At 37.5% G+C, this 25,331-nt stretch overlaps 1 protein-coding gene across 1 annotated transcript; it reads left to right on the forward strand.

The window, feature by feature from the left end:
* The first annotated feature begins 1,727 nt into the window (after nt 1-1,727).
* Nucleotides 1,728-24,827, forward strand: jam3a (junctional adhesion molecule 3a). The gene is made up of 9 exons (XM_087796504.1): nt 1,728-2,158; nt 16,751-16,822; nt 16,919-17,032; nt 17,195-17,347; nt 19,797-19,999; nt 20,423-20,522; nt 23,551-23,680; nt 23,775-23,826; nt 23,894-24,827. The coding sequence occupies exons 1-9, from the start codon at nt 2,110-2,112 to the stop codon at nt 23,927-23,929; spliced, it is 909 nt and encodes a 302-aa protein (XP_087652630.1). The 5' UTR covers nt 1,728-2,109; the 3' UTR covers nt 23,930-24,827.
* The last annotated feature ends 504 nt before the right edge of the window (nt 24,828-25,331 follow it).

Below are 25,331 nucleotides of genomic sequence, written 5' to 3' on the forward strand. Positions count from 1 at the left end.
ATCACTGTGTTGAAGGCGGAGCTGTAGTCCACAAAGAGTATCCTGATATAGGACTCTTTGTTTTCCAGGTGGGAAAGGGAATGGTGGAGGACAGCTGAGATGGCGTCGGTGGTGGACCTGTTGGGTCGATAAGCATACTGCAGGGGGTCCAGTGAGTCTGGGATGCTGCTCTGAATGTGAGCCAGCACCACTCTCTCGAAACACTTCATGATGATTGGAGTGAGCGCTACTGGTCTGTAGTCATTCAGGCAGGTGGGTGGGCTCTTCTTAGGGAGGGGGACGATTGTTGTAGTTTTGAAGCAGGTGGGAACGGTGCTCTGGCTTAGGGAGAGGTTGAATATGGAGGTGAAGACATCAGCCAGCTCGTTGGCACATGCTTTGAGTGCACGGCCAGGGATGTTGTCTGGTCCTGCTGCCTTGTGGGGGTTGATTTTCTTCAGTTCTTTGTGTACCTGTCCTGAAGAGACTTTTGGTGGTGGTGAGGGGGGTACGGCAGTCCAGGTGTGTGTGTTTGTTCCGGTGTTGTTGATTGTGGCCTCAAAGCGTGTGTAGAAAGCGTGTGTAGAAAGCGTTTTTACTCCACTTCTGCCCCCAAACTCAGAATTAAACAGACTAATAGCCCGAGGAATGAATGAGTCCCTGAGTCTATTAGTGTTGCATCTGGGAAGGAGAATTTGTGCACAATACGTCTAATAGGAGTCTAATACGTGACTTTGTGGACTGGAGTGAGAGGAACCACTTGCAGCTGAACATCTCAAAGACCAAGGAGCCGATTTTGCACTTCGGGAGGTCCAGGACAAAGCCTTGTCCAGTGTCCATCAGAGGTGTGGCTGGACAGTAAACTGGACTGGTCCTGCAACACAGACCATGTGTATAAGAAAGTTCAGATTAGACTGTACTTTCTGAGGAGGATCCGAATATTTAACATCTGCAGGAAGCTCATCTGCATGTTCTACCATTCTGTGGTGGCCAGTGTCCTGTTCTATGCTGTGGTGGGTTGGGGTAGGAATGTGTCCAAGAGGAGTGTCAACAGGTTGGACAGGTTGATCAGAAAGGCTGGCTCTGTGGTTGGCATGAAGCTGGACTCACTGGTGACAGTTGCTGAGAGGAGATCATTGAACAATCTACTGTCCATCGTGGATGATGACAGTCATCCTCTGAACACTGTCATCAGTGAGCAGAGAAGCAGAATGAGTGCACGAATGCTCCTTCCCAGGTGCAACACTAATAGACTCAGGGACTCATTAATTCCCCGGGCTATTAAATTGTACAATTCTGAGTTCGGGGGCAGGAGTGGAGTGAAAGTATCATGATGTACTGTTCTATGTTAATCTTTGTATCCTTTGTCGTTGTTATTTTTCTTTGATCTATGTTCTTTATCTTTATCTTTAGACTTAGATTGTATCATCTTGTTCTTTCTCTTTATTTCTCTTTGTTCTTATTCTTATTTTATTTTGATTATTTTTTATGAAAAATTGCTGTATTTGCTGTGGATAATTTGAAAAAAAAAACAAAAAACAATTTACTGAAGGAAACCTCCTGAGGGATCAATAAAGTTCCACCTACCTACCTAAATATCCTCTATGTTGAGGATTAATTTGTCGTCATTGGCTAGTCTCTTTGATTTATTTGTTCTTCTTCTACACAGTGAATAAAGACAAGCCTTTAAAGGGTGATGTTAGGAACATAGGAACACACTGATCCTCCCAATTCTAAGCAGTTTTATATGTTCACTGTTCAATATTTTATCACGACACAAATGCGTCTTCTCCGTGTCAGACAGATTTTGGCTCCTGTCAGACACAAAGGCATTTATCTTGAGTGGGGCTGAATCGAGTTTGTTGAAATATTTAGAGGGCGTTATGAAGCTTGAGCAAACACGACCACTAGATGGCCCTCAGAGACACGCTTCTTGAACCACAGTGTGTGTGTGCTCGGTGAGTTCATTCTTGCGCCTGTCAGACAACACCGAGGACAAAAGTCTCCGCCGCTGCTGTAGCTATGGAAACTCGTCGATAGCAACATCCACCAGTCGTTCTGCCTCCATCCTCGAACCTCGCCGAGGAGCTGAGCGTCTCCGACCGAAGCCGTTTTACGAGACGCTGCAAGATGGCGTTTACGCGACTATGGGCATGTTCTGTGCTCCTCGCCAGCTTAGGTAAGACATCTGTGCTGCGTGGTTAACAAACCGTGATGCGCTACCGTAAGACCAGGAGCGCGTACTGTCGCTGCTAACCTTTGACCACGAGCTGTGCTAGCTCCACTCTAACCGTTGACATTGAAGAGAAATTGTGATATAGATGTGGTATTTCAAAGTTTACCACTCTGACGTGTGTTTTCAAGCGCTGTAGTCACCGATACAAACGTGTAATATGTGTTTCTCAATATGCTAACAAGCAGGTGTTATGGTCGAGCTACGTTTCAATGCAATGTCGCTGAGAACAACTAGAAGAACTCACGAGGTTTACTCGCCGTTTCTTCTCCCTCGACGTGATGTTAAAAGCAGCGTCTTTAACGTGCGTGTCGTGAAGGTTATTTTCCCTCGAGGTAACACTTGTTATACTTTATTACACTTTAAGTTTTCTGCCACATGGATGTTGTTGCTCCTTCCACTTGTTTTGAACTATTTTACATTACTTGTCTAGCAGACGGTTGTATTTATTTAGGATTTATTCTTTATTTAAGGTAAGGTCAGGTAAGGTAGAACTTTATTGATCCCTCAGGAGGTCTCCTTTGGGAAATTGTTTTTTTCCAATAGCCACAGCAAATACAGCAATTTATTATAAAAAATAAATCAAAATAAAATAAGAACAAGAACAAAGAGAAATAAAGAGAAAGAACAAGATGATACAATCTAAGTCTAAGTCTAAAGATAAAGAACATAGATCAAAGAAAAACAACAAAGACAAAGGATACAAAGACTAACATAGAACAGAACATCCAGATACTTTTACTCCACTCCTGCCCCCGAACTCAGAATTGTACAATTGAATAGCCCGAGGAATGAATGAGTCCTTGAGTCTATTTGTTTTGCACCTGGGAAGGAGCATTCGTGCACTCATTCTGACTCATTCATTTATTATTTTTATTTAGTCTTATCTGATATACTGTATAATTGAATAGATAGGTAACAAAGGAGAGGATCAGAGTGGGGCCCAGGGGCCACAGCCAACCCTCATGTATGTATTTATCAAGTCCTTTTATTGTCACACTGAGCATACAGTTTAGTAATTTTACAGAAAATGTCATGTGCTGACAGTTTCAAGTTGTGCTACAGTCCACTTAAATTGAGAGTTAAAATTCTGAACTCAATATTTATAGTGGGTTTAGTACTAAGCACCAAAGTATGCATAGACGACTTGTTCTAAAAAATCTGTTTTAATTGATATACCTTTTAAAGGTTGGTATTCATTCATTCTACATTCAATTTTGAAATGCAAATAGAAAAAAAAAAATTGGAGCATTTTTCGATTTTCATTTTTCACACAAAAATTGGAAATCCAATTAAATGGAATATTTAAAAAAAAATCAATACATTTTAATGTTAAAGTTTTCATTTTGATTCTGATTGATTTGTGTAGCAGAAAGTGAAGGTCCATGGCTGGTGACGTCAAAGGAGTGAAAAACTTTACAGCGCATCTTATTTATCTTATTTATGACTATGTATCCAACAAAATGGTAATACTTCATCAACATCCTTCTTCATATGAGCATCGTTCTTGTGTCTAAATAATATTTACTGTAACAAAAGAGAAGTGTACAACACACATTTAATTTTCACATTCAGTAAATGACTTCATTTTTCAAATGATGTTGCTTTAATATTTAAAATGATAAAATAGAAGTCATTAAAGGTACACGGATCAATATAAGTAAACGCTTTTCTAGAAAACACTGTTGTCCTTTTATGACTTCATGTCACTCGTATTAATTTATATTTTTAAACAGATTGATTTAATATATTGTAATTATTACGCCTTGTTTAAGTCCGAGCATATGAAAAAAATGTATACAATATATATATATATTTTATTTTACCATAGTGTGTCCTTAGTTTTTAGTGAATTAATAATATTCTTCTATGCCAAGATGGTGCTGCAGATGGCTGCCTCAGTACCTAGTTTACGATTTTCTCTGTACTGTCACACTAAAAAAAACAAAAAAAAAACAACTGTAAACAAATACGTTGTCATTAACATATAAAATGATATGCAAAATAAAGAAAGAAAAGCAAAAAAGACCTTAACAACAGTTACTTAATGACACTGATCTTTATTATTGGATGGTCGCTCACAACGGTGCAACTGGAGTCAAATGAAGGATATTGTCAAAATGTATTATTTATAACTTTAAATATGACACATTTCAGTTCAATTCCTGGCAAATACATTCTACAAATTACCAAGCGTGAATTCTGGTACAGTCATGGTGTAGGATAAACCTCAATGATGTAAATATATATAGTTTATACCACACCATGATATTATCATTCCTTCCTGACACAATATACAGTGTTAAATTATACAAATGGAAGTAATAGTTTTATGAAAGTTTTCTTGATATTTTGTTGTTGGAATGCAAAGCCAGACATGATTAACCTACATTTTTGAAAAACTTAGTTAGTTAAAAATGTACCTGTACGTGTAGCCAATGAGTAACATAAAAAAATTCATCTGTGGAATCTGGAGATTAACATCAAAGTTGTTTTTAATTTAATACATGAATCTATATTAGGACCTAGTTTAGTGCAGCCTTTCAAACACATGCCCTTGTGTAACATCTGTAGAAATATTTACAGAAACAAATGAAAGATTTGTGCATATAGTGTCAAATGTCATAATCTATAGGGATCATTTTATGGATGTTGAAGCGACACAAAAAGAGGGCTGTTTATTGTAAGACCAGGATGGAAAAGAGACTTCTTGTTTCATTGTATTGTAGCAGTTGCAGATAAACAAAAGGTTGTCACACAGTGAACAGGTCCTCCACTGGAAATGTGCAGTCAGCTGCAGAGCTACATGCTGAGCATCATACGTCTTGTCATTCCTGCCCAAAAACAAGCGCAACGATGTAGCTACAGCAGGATGATGCGATCATTCGTCCTGGTGCTCTCGGTGTGAGGTCGCGCCGCTGCTGAGTGACAGTCGGCGTTGTGCTGGGATGCTTCTGAATGGCAGATTGCATCAGTAAGGGTTGGACTTTTGACCCGAGGCTGCTGTGAGTCTAAATCAAGTGAAGACGAAGCAGCTGACAGGAGGAGGAACATTTATCAGGACGTTGACACTCTGGTCCGGGTCCAGACCGATAACTGATGCAGTTTGAATAGCAGGGATGTGGATGAAAAAGTCCAGATGTCTTAGGTTACACTAAATGACACCAAAATGTATTCAGGATTATAGACCGTTGCTCTATGACAACCTACAGTAGCTAAGATATCTTTATTTGCTTGCCTTGGACACTGAATACAATTGTCCCAAATCATACAACACTTAAACTTTAATCGATCATCAGCTGTGATTTATTGGATTATAAATCCATCATAATTAATAAGAAGCATTAAAACAGATTAGGTCGAAATGAGTTAATCTCTTGAAGGAATTCATTTTTTGTCATTTAAAATTATGTTAAAGCATACAACCTGTATAGAAGTATTAATGCTTTCGTTTTATTGTGACCGAAGTACCTTTTTTTTTAAAATATGCCATCAGAATGACTGAGCTAGCACCACAACTAACTAGCTTTTAACTAGGTTTTAAAATGAAAAATCACAGGTGATAAGTCACATTTTATCATTCAATATGAAAAAGGTGAAGTTCTGAGGCCTGTATAGAATTAAGGAAATTATTTGAATACTTTAAACATAATAAATGAGAATTTTGAATGAATATGTTCTATTTGTCAGGACCTGTTTTTGTTTTCCTTATAACATGTAGTTCTAGCTTTCAAAGTGTCTTGAAATAACTCTGTTATGATTTGACACTTTGAATGAAATTAGATTTGTTTGTACAATTACAATGAAATGTGAAATGGTGGAATATCTGTAGGTGCTATCTGAAATGAGAAAAGCTTAGACTTTCGAGGGATTTACATTACTAGATAGAAAAAAGATGGAAAAGCTTTTTTATATTTTGTGTTTATTGGTTATGAAGTGACTTATTCGATTTGATAGATAAAACTTTATTGATCCGTCCAGAGGGATCACTCACAAAGTAGCTCTCATCGTCCCTTGTCTTTCTGAGACATTACAGGTTGTCTTGGCAAAATCTGTTTTAGCAGTTGGCTAAACTGGTTGAGTATTTTTCCATTGGCCCCATGACCTTGAAAGTATGATTTATGAATAAACGTTGAGTCACTCACCTGATCTGCAAATATAAGATCCAGTTTGATGTAATGAAACTGTTAAAGATGTTTGGACAAGATTTGCGAGCTTAGAAGACAACAGACAATATTTAACAACTAATTGTTCTTTAATTATAAATATTATTAAATTATTATATAATTATCATTGGAACCTAATTGATGTCACAAACCTCCGCACCAGTCTGATGCAGATCTCGGGGGCGATTGGTCCTCGGAAAATTTGAGGAGCTGCGAAGGAATGTCTGGGAACAAAGCTTTTTATAGACGCAGCGGATCAACATTTCTTGTCGCAGGGACGGGTTGTTTTCATATGGTGTGCATAAGAGGATTCCAGAATGTGGCTATTTAGGAGGACATTACTCTCTGAATAGGCTATAGAACCTCTTTGTCCATGGAGGAGAATAACCCAGGGATTAAACATGAGCCAGTATTTAGTTTCCAACAAGGGCTGGGATTATTTAAAACATTTCTAAAATATTGTCTTCTGTTTTGCCTAAATTAATGTGTCAAATCAAGGTCAGGCATTGTTGTTTGTCTGTGTCTATCCTACACTTAGAAAGGACACATTGTCTTCCTAATTATGATCAATCTTTCCCATGACCCACATTCTGTATGTACTTCATTTCTGATTTTTAGTTGTTGCAATATTCACTGCGGTAACCTAAAAACTGCTATTAGTTATTCTTGGATGTAGCTGGACGGATTGTTTGGCCGCAGAGACATGGGGGAGGGGAACTCAGCAAAGGTCGCCCTGTCAGTGTTTCGTAAATTGGATTTGAGCAAGACTTTATTATTAAAGCAATTACGTCGAATTAGGCAATGTTATTTTTCTAAATGTGTGTTTTTTTCATTTGTTTTGTTTTCTAGTAAGATCCAAGTGTCTATGTCCTCCTGGAAGTAAACCAAGTTTGATCCATACCATGGGTATTATAATCTCTGCAGAACATGTTTGGAAAATCTTCAAATCCATACAACATGCAGATCCTCTTATTTTAGTCCTGACCCAGAATTAGGGAGCATAAAAAATTGTCGTAAATAAAATCGATTGAATAATATAAAATTTTTTAGTAGCAGTAAAGCAGCAAAGATATACACTGCAGATAATAAAGTAATCCTGGGTTTTCCTCATCACATCATCACTCTCCTTTAGGGTAAGTTGCCTCAGGCTGGTTCAACAAGACAACAGTTATACAACCGTTACCTGAAGCTAGCTGGTCATACACCGTTTTGTAAGGGAACACAATCAGCAGTACAATTCTATATTTTTTGGCCATCATGTCAATTCTAATGACAAGAGAGTAACATGAAGGTGCAAACTGCAGCCGTGATAACATATCTTCTTTGACAGTTCCTCCAAATCATTCCCCCCTGACCCCAATATGTCGCCACTGGACAATCAAAAAATCTACCCACTTTGCTACCCGTTTACAACAAAAGTATTGCAGACCTTGTGTGTTTTTGAGCAGCAGAAATGCTGCAGGTACACGCATTTCTAAGGCCTGTCGCTAGGTGAGAAAATGTGGCACTTGTGCATCCTCTGCAATGATAAATGACACCAGTGCATTCCATGAGGATCTGCCTCATTCCTGTAGCTTGATTTTAAATACATTTTGGTGTGAGCATCCAAACGCATTGAGCACACTCCCACAGTCTTTGTATAGGAATAATCTGAACTTGCATTAGGTGCTGACGGGCTACTTTTGTGTTTCATTCTGAAAAACATCATAGCAACACTGCTAATATAAAGAATGTGTGGCTCTGTGTATTTCATTGACATCAAAATACAACAGTATTATTTTGGGATGAACCAGACATGCACGTTTGATATTTTTCTAGCAATAATTTATTGTTCATCCATTAAAAATAAAGATTATATTGTATAAAGTTCTGAAGAAACAAGTGAATGCTAATGGTAGGCCAAATATTGGAAAGCTACCCCTATCTTTCATCTTGTGAAAGCCTCCACAGAAATTGTCCCTAAACAAAATCAAAGCACATCAATTTAGATTTTTTTTACAACAGCATACAGAAAAAACGATTATTTGAGCCTGGGATTGAACAAAAAGAGATATGCAAAAACAAACAAATCTCACTGCAAACATGGGTTTACTCAAAACTTCACTTACCCAGCAGGTGGCTGAAATGCAGTATATACTACATCATCATTTTCCCAAGAAAACGTCTCTTTAGATTAAACACTTCCATCTGTCGTGTCTGAGCTGCTCGAAAATCCTATAAGCGTACAATAAGAGCGGACACACAATCAAGCGAGTGTGTTATGGATGTCAAGAGGAAGTTTAACTGGAGTGGAGAGCAGTTTAAGACCCACTTAAGACCACGATTCTTCCCTTTGATGCATTCAGGCGTCAAAGTAGAAGGGTTGGAAGTCAAACTGTCAGAGCATTTGTGGTCCATGTAAAAGAGCTGACGGGAGGCTTTGCTCTTATGTGGACAGAGATTGAGAAACATAACGCTATAATCAATTGAATTTTGCTTAAGCCAGTTCTCCTGTAATACTACCATCAAGAGAGAAGTAAAGAAGACCATAGTACGTTGACAGAGTTTGCGATTGAGTGGATGACCAGCGATGATGGAAAGACTGTTCTAACTTTGATGACACAAGGTCAGCTTTACATTAGTCTTTTTGACAATTTCTAGCGTTAACCCTACACATATCTGGACTGCACTGAATCGAGTTGTCAGACCTCCAATAGAGTCCGAAGAAGAAAAAAACAAGTGGTCTGGATGTCTTGTAAGAACATTATTGGCTTATGTCCTTTCTTCAAAAGATAGAAAGAAGAAAATGAAATTCAATGACTAAAGAATATGTTATCCCTAAAAACTTACTTTTCTAACCTGGATTGAGTGTCATGGTAGGTTTCCTTAGTTGTTTAAGAACTATGGATCTCAAATAAAACCATTGTTGGTGTAGGTAGCTGACTGGCTGTGGCAACTTTTAAAATGAACAACAAAGACATAAAGAATCCGGAAAAGGTTGAAATTGTTCCTTTCAGTTAAACCTTTAATACCTTCCTACATCCACTTTGAACACCAGCAATATTCATCAAAATTTCCAACATGTTTATTTTTAAAGATTTTGATATTCTGCCAACAGACAGACAGGTAAACACAAAGCTTTAATAACCTACTTGGTGGAGGTAAATTGGTGAAAATGGGAAGATGAAATTTGGGCTTGATGGATACTTGACTAACTTGCATTCAGTTTTATGCCCGTGCAGGAAATACATTTAACTATCATATTGGCCTGTTATCAGCTATAAAGAATGCAGCACTTATGTTGAGTCAAGTACAGAACTGGAAGCAAGCTAGTTCAATGACTCACAAGTCACAGACTACAATGTCGTGAGGGAATAACTATGCGTCAAATGTCTCCAAGCTATTGTTTCTACTGACTTTGACAAAATGCTTGAGGCCTGTTTATGAAAAAGAAACATTTATGTATACAAGCATTGACATTAAGAGTAACTTGTAATAAAAAGCCATAGATTACTTGCGAAATTATTCATATTTGTAGAGCCGGAGAACTGCTTTTACCCTCCTGCTGCTAAATAATTAGAATACTAATTGCTTTCCTGCGCAAAATAAAAATGGTGTGAATTATTAAATCCACACAGGCTCTCATAAAAATTAAGACTTTCCCCCTGTTGTCAAAGAATATGTGATGAGTGATGTTGGAACACCGCAACAGAGCAATTAAAACAAATTCTCCATCTTAATAGCAGCAGAACGTTTTAGGATGACACAGTGATAGAAACAATTGTAGCTCTGTTAGCCATCAGCAAAAATACATTTTCATATTTTCTCTTTTTATTATGCATTATATACTGACCCATATTAATTTCACACCAAATGATAAATGTTTATTCTTTTCATATTTTCAGGCTGCTTTTTTATCTTTGAAGTTCACTCTTATTTGGAATTCACTGTGTTAATATTTACAAATGGGCTGCAGTTCCTGCGTCCAAAGGGCCCTTAAATGAATTAAATGAATTACCCAGGCATGCATCGAGTGATAACAACTAAAGAAATGAGAGACCGGTGTGTCGCAGATTCTCTGACGATGCTGTAATCCCCCCGACATGACAATCGTTCCAAGCTATTGAAAAGTTGACAGATTGATCTGACGAAAAGCACACAGTTCAATTGACAAGTTCAGATGTTCCCCGTGCGAGCGTCAGATGGGGGATCGCTCGTCCCTGTGTCTCAAGGGATGTCCAGTCACAGCTGAGCTAAAAATATCTCGTGGATGTTCAGGGTGGGAAAGTCAGCAACAAAGACGGAAGCCGAGACCTGGGAGTCAAATCTCATCAGACTCTGCAGCAGTGCTGACACGCCATGGCGGGACCCGTGTTTCGTCATGCTCCATCTGTGCATTACAGCTATATGCTAGCTACGATTAGCTTAGAGTCATATTGTACGTTTCAGGGTCACCGCTCAAGACTTCGTCAGAATGTCCAAACGCTTGGGGGAAACAGATGGGTTTTTGTCTCGCAGTGTTTGAGTGCTGCTCAGTTGAACGCACATTATTGTGTCATTGCAGCTTCCTCCACACATCGCAGGCCTCGGCGGGAGCAACATGCCATCATTGCTCGGCATGGGTTCTGCTCGTCGCTCGTGTACATGGCAATTACGACATTTGAGAGAGTCGCAGACACAATAGAAGAAGATGAGGCAGGCTTGTTTACCCTCAGCATTGTTGAATTATAAACCCACGGCTGTAATTTCCTCATTTCCTTAGACCGACCGCGACACTTGTGCATCCACGGCTCCGATTGGTTTTCTGCTACACCGGGTCTGAGCCTCTTCATATTAAACATTGACATTTCAAAATAACACAGATTGCTGCAAGCAGTTTACTAAATTAAGACTAAGATTAAGTTTATCTGATATGCCTTTTGTGCCAGCAGGAAAGCAAGATGCTTGATTAAAGATGCTTTTGGTCTAATCTGTGCATAAACTGTGCTCCCAGTTTGTAGGTTTCCTCGGGTTTTGACACGTTCATAATCACTGTAAATTAGTGTCCCGGTTTAGCTGAGAACATGTTGTCCAACGAAGGAAAACTGTCAGTTTTGAAGCCCCGTGCACAAGACCAGAACGCTTATTAAAACAAGCACTTTGTCCCCTAAATATACAAACGCGATGGAAAGTCCTTCGCACATGAGTGACCAGTAGCAGCTATCCCTCTCAGGCATATCATCACCCGTTCACCAGTAGGGTCTTGTGAACCATAATTTACTTGCTAAATCTAATTTAGAGCTGCCTTGGATGCTTTTCTATGTCTGAATCTGAATAGGCACGCTGATGTCATGCCACGAAACATTGGAAACAATCAAGAAAAACTTGAGATTTGATAACTTTCTACTGATTCAGGAGGCAAAAATGTTACTAATGTTTCCCATTAGCTATTTTTAATTAAATCCACCAAGAAACTTAAGTGATAGTTTTGTCTCTGTTTGCTCAATTACTCAACATATGATAATAATAATATAATATAATATAATGACAAAATATGTCATTTCAGTGTCATTTCAGGAAATGTTAATAACACATTATATTGAAATAAAGTAATTACAGAGTAAATTGTGGCTTTGTTTAAAATATATCTTACCAGGTTGAAGGTGAGGGAACACAAAACATAATATTTATTTTTATCAAGACAGTCCTGTCCAATTTTATACCTAATAAAAAATATAAAGGGTCAAGACTCTTTGACAGATACATTTTAAAGTAGAATAAAATGGGATATATTTTGACATTTAAAAAAACACATTTGGAATGAAGTTTACACATGCCTTTATAAAATATATACTGGCAGTGTCTCCCTCATATTAAAGTTTCAGTAACCATATTTTCCCGGAAACTCATACAAGTGAATCAGCATTTATACAGATATAGTAATTTGTTGGTTACCCGACATGACATGTGGTCATCCCGAATGGGGACAGATATGAAATCACATTTTTAAATGAGCGCAAGAGAAAATAAAAATAAAATGTTTTAGTCTACTAACAACACTTAAATATCCCAATTTAGAAAAACAGAAAGAGCATGCACTATCAAACTGCCTTTGGAATGCAGGCGCTTTGGCTCTGTGAATGGTTTTGTGAGAACTATTCTCTGTTCTTAAATTTAGATTTTCTATGGGGATGACATAAAACAAAACAATGTATTTAATTTAATTTGGATTCTAATTCTAACTCCAGCTCACCCAAGAATATTTTGTATATACTTGTTTCCCTGGCAAGATATTCTTCTCTTGCTGCAGGGTCGGAGTTGACCCGCTGTCTGTCAACGGTGCCCCCATAAAATAGGTTTAATAGGTTAAACTAAAGCATGTACAGTGACATAAATTGAATGTCTATTCTATACAGTTTTTTTTACATTGCTCCCATACAATTTATTTTTTTTAATATTGTATATATATTTTTATATTTATATTTTATATTTTATATATATATTTTTAAATAGTAAAATTCATTTTAAAATGTACAATATTTGTGCTTAAACAATAAACTCTAAGTATAAAATATAAACATATTTAAAAAATAAATAAACACATTATTCACAGTTAAGGATGCCCCATGTGATGACTTAGACATAGTTACCTTCCTGTTGTTTCAAGGGGTCTCTTGCATGTATTTCATTACTGCAATCTCCCATCCCTGATATGGGTTCAAAGTAAAAATTCCAAAATTCAGTATTATTGATGTTCGCCACCAGATGAAGCAAGACTGGGTCATTATGTGGGAACAAATACATGTTTCATTTTTGTCTACTTTATTTTTGTTTACGGAAAAAATGTTCTGAGACTGAAAAAGCAACAAGTAACAAGTTTACAAAATAAAGCAAGAGGAACGGACGTAGACTTGTGAACTCTTCATTGACTATAACAGTCGGATCAGTTCAGTGTTCACACTGCTGGTATCCTCTCAGTGAGTGCTTCAGAGCCTTGAGTCTAGTAAACACTTCCCAAGCTGTGATCCTGCGAGTGAGACTGCTGACAGAGCTGGAGCTCTACTGCACCTTTTCAATGCAGTCACTCCAGTGCTTCTCGTCATTCTTCCATTCCCACAAACCGCTTTTGTTCAGCTAGTCTATTAGGACAAGAAATAATGGATGTTTAATTATTTTATTGTTTTACAGAATCGCCAGTAAAAGCACTAATGAAGTCTGTTATTTATAATTAATACTTTAAATGTTTGCTGTTGGTGTTTGAGATATTTAAACATAGAAAAAGGGGGATTGTTGTTTACTTTACATAATACTTGAATATGTTTCTTTTGCAGATGTACATTATCCATTTAAAAAATGTGAAAATATAGTTAGGGTGCTTCTAATACACGTATTTTTAATGATTTGATGTTTTAATTGTCTTCCTTGCTTAGTTTTAACTTGTTTTCCTCTGTAGAAGTTTCATCAGTCTCAATTTGAGCTCTTTAAAACCTTTATCTTGCTTTTAAAAACTCGTCTGAATGGCTTATTAAGAGAGAGAAATCCAATGATTGCTGAGCATTCAATTTAAGGTCACCCTCAAAAGAATTAACTTAAAAGTAAGTAAGTAGGAGAAAGAGAAAAATGGCTGTACACAGGAAAATAAACTTCTGGTGAAGTTACAAAGTCAACTATAATTCAAAATTTATGAACTTCACCTGAAGGCTGAAGCACTTAGAAGGACGGTCTTAGGCAGCAGACTCTGCTATGTCAATTTATTGTTTCCTGAGAAATATGTCCTGTCCTGTGACGGCCTCTCCGAGTGTTTGTGTCACAGCAGAAACCAGTTAAATGTAACTCATTATGATATCGTGGAATTTTGAATTTAATAAGTAACAGTGATCCTTGAAAAGGTTACTGTTATTTTTCTTCTTGTCTTTTGCAGTCATAACCATTGAACCTTACCTTGTATCTCTCTTGTTTAAGCAGATGTTGTACATCCTGTGGCCCATTCAAAACTTTGTAATCAACCGAAAAATTAAAAACACATTTTCACTCAAACAACCTTTTAATGAAATTATCATGAGACTAATGAAAACAACACAAAATGTTGACATTTATACCTTACTGTCATTGAAAAAGTTCCCAATGTTGTGTGTAATGTGATAAAGAAATAGAAGCTTTATACTTTGAAGTTCTGAATGGGATAACTTTTAGTGTCATGTCACTGTTTTCACACGTTTGGCCCTTCTCGTTTAACTTTTTTGTGGCTTCTTCAAAAAAACGTTTGGACACCTCTGTCCGACACGTTCTGGTCATAATTTATATGAATACTTTTTATTAACAATATTTCTAGTCTAAAATATCATCTTGCATTTCCCCAATATGGAAATATCTTGGGAATATCTTATCTGTTCTTAGTTGCAGACAATGTCAAGTTTCCCAGAATTGAACTTTTTTAAAGACTAAAAACTGGGATGGCCTGGGAATTGTAGAAAAAAACAGATTTTATAACATAGTCTAGGTTCTACGAATGGTGCAAAGCCTTCTAATCAAGTATTGCTATTGATGAATCATCAAGGCCCCCCTTGTCTCTGAAACAACTCATAACTCGAAACTTAAAACTTTGTCTGTGTGGACACTTCATTCTTCTGTCGAACCAGATAGGCGATGAAGTCGAACAAGAGGAGAATACAAACGTGACATAAAGTACCATGTATCATAGATTATAATCCTGCGCCTGCTGCCGGGAAAGGCGTGGCTTGTGGTTTAATACTCTTCATCTTATGGCGTATTTGCTGAAGAGCTGCAGCTGTTGCAGCAACAGGCGGAAGCTGTAACAAACTCAAACGTGTGCACGAGTGTACTGTAGGGGGCTTAGAGAAGGTAAGGTAAGGAAAGGTAAAACTGATTGATCCCTCAGGAGGTCTACTTTGGGAAATTGTTAAGAAGCACTGATTGGTTGTAGTGCGCATTTAAGAAATGCTTGATTTATACAATAAAAAATAATTTAATTATCGCACATGTTTTCGATATGCATATCGCACGTGCCATTATCGCGATATCTATATTTTTTCGATATATGGTGCAGCCCTAAGCAGAAGCAAAACAGGAAGTGTGTCACAATTAAATCACAAGAAATGTCACTTACGTCCTGAAGAAAGATCCATGCTAGGGAGTCCAGCCAAAAGAATGTTATGGAAAAGTATATTTCCATAAAAGGTTCTCAAATGTAACAAAAAGCTGAAGCACAAACATAAACCAATCCATAAACCCTATTATGTTCTGTAGTTCCATTGAAAAGATCTCATTTACAAATGTTTATTTAAAGAATCATCAATAAGGACATGAATGTATCTTTGAAATATTATTTAATCTACTGGTGAGTTTAATGTACCCATCAGTGTATGCCTGTAACTTTACATAGTATCATCGCAGGACTAGAAAGAAGCTAAGTTTTATCAAATCAAAGTTTGGCCGATCAATGAGTGCACTTGAGGTTGAATCAAGTGAATAACAATGAAAGCCTTAAACCTCCTTCTCCCTGGATCCTTCTCGTTCATCCAATTTTTCTTTTTGTTTTTATTTATGCCTTGACTAAAATGGCTCTGACAAAACCTTTATCTATAAAGCTTTATTTAATATTCTATTTGACTAATCCGTCGTTACACGTTGTGTATTTGTTGCCTCCAGCCCTGTAAACATTCGTGTTGAGCAAGTAGTCGAAGCTCCAGTGCGTCATGTTTTTTTATTTATTTAGTTCACAATTAACATGTCCAAACTGCCACGCTCTCTTCATGTTAATGGAAGGCTCTCTCCGGAGAAGATGTAAGGTTGATTAAAACATACAGGGATATATATGTTCATTTAGCATGTCCTGTCGCATGTAACTGGAAAGGATCCAGATACACACTCTCACACACTCTCTTGGCCATAAAAGTGAGAGTCAGCACATTAACCTCGGTCACTGTTTCATTCCAGAGCCGCAGGCTGGAGTCCAGCCAACACAATAAAAATGTGTCAGTGATCAAATATTTATAGACACGTGTTTGGTCATTTCTTTAGTAACAACTTAACACGCGGACTTTCCTTCAGATGATGTAGGACCACTCACATTATTGTCTAATTAACAGCGATAACAGCAGTAACTCACAGAGCTCACAGTTCCGACTCCTTTAATGTCAGAGACTCGACTCGGCACAACGTGTTCATTATAATCTGCCGTACGCATTTTGGCCTCAGGGTTAAATATTTCATAGACAGAATGATTAATAAGATATGTTTACCTCCTCATGGGCACACACGCCCTGAAAGCTTTTAAATTTATCCGGCTAATCCATTGTTTATTAGCGCCACGTTGATAAAGTCTGCTAATGAAAATCTACATGTCTGCCATCAGGCTGGTTCAGCGTTAACGCCGCTGTCGTTCCTCCCACAGGGCACGTCCCGCCGTCAGTCGCAGTAATCCTCCGAACCACAGACAAGATTGTGTGGTCGAACGAGTTTGAGCGTAAGTTGTTCCAACCAATTTTGTTAAAGTGGATTTGTCCTTGTTATTTGGGATGCCTACTCGTGCACTTACACGGCATCCTTGCTTTCTACGCAGCCATCGAACTGACCTGTTTAATAGAGTCCATCTCCACCAACAACCCCAGGATTGAATGGAAAAAGATTAAAAACGGTGTTCCCAGCTACGTGTACTTTCAGAACAAGATAGCAGGTAAACCGCTTGGAAAGTAATTTCTCAAAAACACCATTAAGTTAACGCATTTGAGCTGGATGAATTGTGCTTTTTCAAAAGCCCTGTTTGTGACCTGCTCAGTCACACGGTGTATAACAATGAGTCAATTGTAATGGTTTTCTTTTATATCTTGTGAAAAAGGCGACCTGGAGCACAGAGCGCAGCTCAGAGAGCCGGCCAACATTCTGATCTACAACACCACGCGCTCAGACACTGCAGAGTACCGGTGCGAGGTGGCCGCCATTGATGATCAGAGGGACTTTGATGAGATCCTGATTAGTCTTGCAGTAAGAGGTACAGCAGACGCCTCTTTACACTTCAATACCGCCACACAGGATTGTCCTCAATTCACCTGCACATACACAGATGTGGCTTTCCTTGATATAAACCTTAATAACTCTTTGGAACTCCTAATTAAGATCATGGTTCTCACTCCTTCCCTTATGCTGCTTATTACAGGTGGTTTTAAATTGTGACAGTGGAGCACTTCTTTAATCAAATAAATACATTTCATATTTCTAGAGGCAAAGATTGCTTCTTTGAGTGCTGATTTAAATGGAGCTGGTTAATATGGTGACCTATAAAGATGCCATTGCTTAAGATAAGATGAGGAACAGAGATAACGGATGTCAACAATTATTCAGATCCAATAAGAGTAGAATTTATTTAAAATATTTGATATAGGTTACGCCTCCAAGAATGAAAAGTCACTAGAGTTTGACACCCATGCTTTAAGGAGATGTTTTAATATATTGCATTTAAAGCAAAAGTAGGGAGACCCTGCAGAGGGCGACACATAACGGGACTGAATAAATTAATTTACAGTCACAAATGTCTGTTGGATCCTTATATAAACTTAGCTACCCAAAATCCAAACATGAACTCACTCATTCAAACAAACCACACTCAATCACTAAGATAATGTAAAACTAAGCAGAAAGTTACCAGTTGAATAAGTCTCGGAACCTGAAATACATTTGGGTGAAGCAAACTATTAAAAAATATTCCTCAGATCTTTGCTGCACTTATAGTTAAGTTGGTGTAAAGCAGGGAATAATTTAAGCGGCTCTTTCCAGTGCCTTTCTGTAGGGAGCTTCCAGAGATTTGTGTAACTCAGACAGCTTTACTACATAATTACAATATAATCTCCCATATTATGTAGATATAACCTAGATTATTTCAACTAGCATTTCTAGTTGTATTTTTTGTATTTTAAATCAAGTGAGGTTGAAATAAACAAAAAAAAAAAATTAATATCTAAAACTAGAACAATTGAAAAATACATTTTCAAATTGATCAGAAACACTTTTACTCAGAACAAATAAAACAACCATTTATAGATGATAAGACATGTCCTTGTCAGTGCTGCCATGTATCTTTCTGTTCCAAACGTGCATTCTGCCGTCTATGAGTGTCTCATGTTTAATCTGGTCACAGAATGATTCACTGTGGGGTACTCTTATCAAGTCTTCACTCTGGTGTGCATTTAATATGTTTAAGTCAAGAAAACAACACTATCTTAGTTGTACAAATGTGTATCAAGTCATGCTTATAAACACTCTGTGGGATGATTGTCACAAATCTCAGTCAGATTGAGCTGCTCCAGAATACTGTGAGTATTCGAACTAATTCCAGGAAACTGGGCCAGATCACACCAGTGCTTAAATCACTACTCTGGCTTGCTGAGAGTGAAGAGAATTAGGAATCACACCCTGGCTCCAAACAGCCTCAATAGCCTTTGTGCTTGAATGGATTGACTATCCAGTAGAATCATGTCTGTTTTGTAAAAGTAGGAGATGAAATATGCTCACACACTCAAGCATTTCATTTCACTTCTGACTAGCAAGGATTCATTCTGACTTGTTACATAAGTTTTGGCTCATTGTGGAACAAAACTGCCAAATTAAAAGGTCATGTTTTTGGCTGAATTATTCTGCTAAGATGTGTCTGTCATGCTGCTGGATCTGATCTAACAAAAACCTCTATTTGCAAGTTTCCTCACGATTTATTCACCACTGTTTCCCAAGTGTTGATTCAAATCAATTGAATTGTAGAGAGTGTCAAACTCAACCAAGGCCACTTTTAGGCTCAGTTCAAGTCATGTCTGGAAGTCTCAAATAGGAAGTAAGAGTCAGTTTACTTGGCAAAAAAGCCAAAAAAAGCATCTTTGTGTCAGTATCAGATTTTTGTTTTTTTAACAGGCATAGATCATGATAATGCCATAACGTGTATTTTTGGTTCACTTTAAGTTTTGAGTTAAATTCTAAGCTCTTGAAGATAAAGAGAATTGGCAGACTGAATTTGTCCCTTGAGTTTGACCCATGCTGCAGAGCACTTGTTCTCAATTGTTTTTTTTTGTTATGACACACCATCACCTCTGAATGACGAGCTGTGACACAAATTGAGGAAAAAAAAAAAGTTTATTAATTTGCTCCACCAGTTGAGAATCACCGATCTAGAGCCCATTATTGTAAAAATACACGCTCAACTTAATTATTATATATAAATGTTTTTAAATGAAATAATATCCAACATTTAATGTCAAATTGTATTCAAGCATTGTTCTTGTCATTATAGAAACAAATGAGTTCTGAACGTGGAAATGGGTTATAATTAATTAATATTGGTCAACTATTCAACTACAATTTTTATTGGGGTCATTTAAAGATTACATTTTGCCCTTTTACACCCATGTTTAACAAACTTCCAGTTAATGAATTGATCCTTTCTGAATGGTCGACAGTGAAGCCTGTGGTGCCGCGCTGCAGTGTTCCAGAGGCTGTCACGGTGGGAACACAAACTGAACTGCGGTGTCTGGAGAACGAGGGGTTCCCCGCTCCTCAGTACCGCTGGTTCCACGACAACGAAGAACTTCCTCAGGACCCCAAAATCAGCTTGAAGTTCGTCAACTCTTCGTACAGCACCAATCCTGACACTGGCAGTCTGGTAAGAGATGAAGTCAACGTTTATAATATAAGATATTGGAACTGAACTGAGGGTTCGTAGTGAACACTGCGATGCTCTTGCATGAATGGCTCACATCTGGGGCCGAAAAATCTCATCTGGGACATTGAGGAGCCTGCTGCACAGACGCTGCACAAGCGGAATAAATAAAAACATTTTGAGTTACATCTTGTACAAACAAGTGATGGAGCTTTTAGGAACAAAGTAGAATGTTTTAAGAATACATTTGTATTAGCATGACTTCTGGAATACTCTTGAAGTGTCTGAGAAAATAACAGAACTAAAACATGGAAACTGAAACTGAAGGAATGAGACTGAAGACACAAATGGACTCGTGCTTTATCTGGCTTTGAATTCTGTTGATGCTGCATTGGTGTCATCTCACTCAGAAAACTGTCTCCACAGAAATTCCGCAGAGTGAGAAAAGAGGATGCTGGGGAATACTATTGCCAAGCCAAAAATGATGCCGGACATGCTCAGTGTCCCTCCCAGAAGATGGAAGTCTGTGAGTGACGACTGACTCGATTTATGAAAACTAAGAGATTCAGCCTAAAACTAGCAGTCTAAAGTTAAAGATGGTTTAACACTCTAAAGAACACCAGAACACAAAGCCTAATCATTTTTTACTAGACAGATAGTCAAGACACAAACTGGACAAATGGTTTTACAGTTGTTGACCAAGACAAAATATGTCCTTGGTCCTCTCATAAAGATTGGAGGTAAAAAAATAATAATTCTATAGCAGCTTTTACTTAAACAAGACTCGATTTATGAAAACTAAGAGATTCAGCCTAAAACTAGCAGTCTAAAGTTAAAGATGGTTTAACACTCTAAAGAACACCAGAACACAAAGCCTAATCATTTTTTACTAGACAGATAGTCAAGACACAAACTGGACAAATGGTTTTACAGTTGTTGACCAAGACAAAATATGTCCTTGGTCCTCTCATAAAGATTGGAGGTAAAAAAATAATAATTCTATAGCAGCTTTTACTTAAACAAGAACAGGACCCCTAGGAAAGGTCACCTAAGCAAGATATTTTTCAAGCCTTGAAATGAAAGCACAACTATGATATTGTGTAGATTATAAAAGTCCAGGATTATAAAGGACATTATAAGAGTACAGGAAACAGTATGATTGTGTTTTATGTGTAATGTGTAAGACATTTAAAATATGTATGTTTTGGAAATACATTTAAATATTAGGTCAAATAACATCAAATGTTTGCTAAACAAATGCACCTGCAGTGATGAGTTCACTGAGAAGGAGCTGGGTGAAATGGGTTAAGTTAATAATACTTAATAATAAGACTTTTAATTTTATTTAGTCCCCTTTAGGACAAGAAAAGACCCTCAAGAGTTTAAAGGAAACCAATAGGATTTTGTGAAGAATGGCAACTTAAGTCTCTACAAAAACGTACTGTGCAGCATCTGTGCCGTTCTGTTGTTTCACATCATCATAAAAACACTATAGGTTGAATCGTATTTACACATTTATTACTCTGCATCATCAAGAAAGTTACCTGCGGCTTCTTTCGCTCGGTCCATTAGTACACCAGACATCCTCTGGCCTGCATCACTCGTCAATCAACTGAGAAGCAGATGGCCGTCTGGAAACTGGAGAGGTGCCAGTCCACCTACTGGGCATTGCTCGAGTGCCCTAGAGCAAGGCACCAAACATTAAATCTGCTTATAGTTCTGTACATATGGCATCCGTCTCACCCTCCAGTCCCTGCCCACGTGTGGAGCAAACCCAAATGTTCATGCATGAAATAAACTTTTCTTCTGCTGCTTCCGGTGTCCCTCCATCTCCCCCTCACCACTGAACATCCGGGGACAGGACATTGAGATTGTCACGTCTTACAAGTTCCTGGGTGTTCACCTTAACAACCGCCTGGACTGGGTGGATAACACTGCTGCTCTTTATAAAAAGGGCCGGAGTAGACTCTACCTGCTCCGGAGGTTGAGGTCGTTTGGTGTCCAGGGGTCACTCCTGAAGTCATTCTATGACTCAGTAGTGGCCTCTGCCATCTTCAACGGTGTGGTCTGCTGTGGGAGCAGCATGACAGCAAAGGATAGGGCTAAACTGGACAGCATTATAAAGAAGGCCGGTTACGTCCTAGGGCGCCCCCTGGATCCTGTGGAGGAAGTGTCTGGGAGGAGGATACAGAGCAAGCTGGCCTCCATGAGGAAGAACTTATCTCACCCTCTCCAGCACACACTGAAGGCATTGAGGAGCTCCATCAGTGATAGGATGCTCCATCCCAGGTGTGTGAGGGAGAGGTACCGCAGGTCCTTCCTCCCTGCTGCCATCAGACTCCACAATAAGAACTCAGCAAGATAAATATTTAACAGCACCTTTTCTTCTCGTTATTTTTTCTTCTTGTTATTTTTGTAAATATGACAGTGTATATATAATATAGGGCAGATTTGTATTCTATTCTATTTAGATCTTTCTTTTCATTTTATTATTCTATTTCTGGGTGTTTTTTTATTATTTTTTTTATTTGAGGTATTGCGCTTGCTGTTGTTTAAACTGAATTTCCCCTCGCGGGACAAATAAAGGATTTCTGATTCTGATTCCAGTTGTGGAAATCCATAATGTTCCAGAGCTAGAAGAGACGTGTTACATCCGGTTCAACCTCATGTCTCTGTGTGGACAAGTAGTGGTCCTATGAGATATGTTGAAGTTACCTGTGAAACATAGGAATTTATCAATTTCCATTTTCACTTTCACTTCAATATCTTCCATCATGTTGCACTTTATGAAATATTAGCGATAACAAATTTACAAACTTGTGAAATAAAGTATTTAAACTGTTAATTTATTGTTTAATATTTAAGCATTTTGTAAAGCCTTTCCTCCCCAAGAGCACTAAGTTAATGATTCAAAAGATTCTATAATTAGATAGTAGCTATAGTAAATACTTTAAATTGTAATATTTATCAAAGACAGTGTAAATTAGTCAAGTAAATATTTTTTTAGAATTAAATGATTTTTTTTTTTTCATTCATTTATAATTATAAACACAAACTGGTCCTAGAATTGACCAAAAAATACCATTTTTAATAAAGTACTAAACTAATATCAAGTAGTTATAATATAACTTCATAGAAAGTCACTTCTTATCTCCATCAAAGGTTCACATAACCTATAAAATGTTATTGCACACACCTAATATAGTTCACATATGTATTTAGTGTTTCCTCACAAGGACTTTGAAACTGTTGATCTCCAGTCTAGAGTCACGCTTGTACTTATTAGCATTTTGACATGTTAGACTAGTTTTTGTAGAAACAGTATTGGAATGCAGTAACTTCAATGTCACAAAGTTTCATTACTTTTGTTTGCTCATACATTTCCTAACCAAACCAGGTAAAGGCTGTTAAAAGAACAGTTATTAAGTTCTACTACATTAATCATGGCATTTTTTTTTAAATTAAACCAATATTACAGGCTTGCTAAATGTTACATAATGTCCGGATTGAGGAGAATGATTGCTCTTATAATATTTTGACCTCTATGTTTTCAGACGATGTTGACATCCTTGATATTTTCCTCAAGTCATTTGGTGCAGTCGTTGTATTCATCTGTGTCACTGCCACCGTCTGTAATTGCCTTAAACGTGTCTGCTCATCCAAAAGGAGCCACACTGAAAACAAGTAAGTCGTTTTTACAGCTGAACTTAAAGGCAGTTTTTGTCTTCTCAATCACAGTCGAACATTCTGTCACGTTTAAATTCTTTCTTGGTTTCAGCTACAACTGGCCGACGCAGAATGATGGTGTTGACTGTGGCGACGCTGATGAGGTGAGTTGACCATGTGAAATAGCATAAATGAGATCTGAGAGTGAGACTTTATTAATGTCTTTCACAGGGACATTTCCGCCACAAGTCTTCATTCATCATTTAAAGCAGAAGAAAAAGAGATGGCAGCAGCGACAGACTCTTCCGATGAATGAGGCGGCGGGTTGGAGGTCTTACATGGCACACACTTCTCTGATGCACATCCAAATCAACTTGCCAAAGTATATTTAGTATGATTTTGTTTTCATGGTTTTATAGTGTTACTGTTTTTATAACGTGTCAGAGGATTCTTTATATTCCATTCGATGGTAATTTGTAACTTCTGTTACTGACGATTTTGATTATTTTTCCACGCGATGGAACTAGTCATTTTGTTAAAGAGCCAAGAGTTGAACATTTTTGTAAATACTGTAGTTATACGGGCAATAAGAGGCGGACATCTAAAGGCTGACCCGCTCAAATTCATATGGCACAATTTACCAGCCGATATATTATTGATTATAAGTACAAGTTAACCACGGATTTTAAAAATATATATCCCAATATGCTGCAGATTAAAAATGTATTATAAAGTTGGTGCGGTTTGATTTCTGGAGTGCTGTTTAGTGTATAAGTGACCTTCTGTGCTTTACAAAATACTTTATGAGTATTGGACATATTGTCCAGGTTAGAGTCAGTATTTGTTGTACATAAAATTGCTTTGGATTTCTTACATCACACGTTTTGTTGTACATACAGTGAATCAAACTGTTGATACATAAACAGTATTTACTGTCCTGTGTGTGTCTGCTGCGTTGAGTCAGCATTTCTTTTCTGCATAATTTGTGTAAAAACTCAGGAACTGTTGTACAATGTCCACTGTTAATTTGATATTAATTCTCTGTTCGTGTTATTTTGGTACTATTAAAAACATTTGTTCTGTATTTGTTTTGGAAAAGTCAACGTGTTTTGTATTTTCTTATTTTAATCGTATTTCTTTTTTATTATGGAACATGTTTGCGGGTTTAATCTCTTTAATCCGATTTTTTTTAGAAGATGAGGAAATGATGGAGCGGGAAGAAAGAGCAGTGGAAAAGAAAAAGGAAATAGGAGCTGGTGTCTGAGAAATTAGGCAGATTGCTCTTACTGATATTTAATTGAAGCTTTTCTATCTTGTGTATCCTCCCTGGTCAATGTATTCAATGATGTCATTTTTGGTTTCTCCAACGTTCTTCAAAAACTATCTTTCTCTCTTTTCATCTGCCCTTTCCAAGTTTGTCTTCAGACTTGTCACTCTCAATGACAACCATAATCCTCGACACTTACAAGAACCATTCTTTATGTCAGATATTTTCTGGACAGAAACGCCCGGTTTACAGTTTGATTTGAACATATGCATGAAACGTGAATTAAATTGAAACCATTAACATATATAAGATACACAAAATGATACTTATACTTAAAATGTGAGAAACATTTTGCTGGCTGGAGTCTTCCACATGTACAACTATCACTGCTGTCGCCACCAG

The sequence above is a fragment of the Callionymus lyra genome, chromosome 7 (assembly GCF_982586985.1).
Source record: "Callionymus lyra chromosome 7, fCalLyr1.hap1.1, whole genome shotgun sequence".
NCBI lineage: Eukaryota > Metazoa > Chordata > Actinopteri > Syngnathiformes > Callionymidae > Callionymus > Callionymus lyra.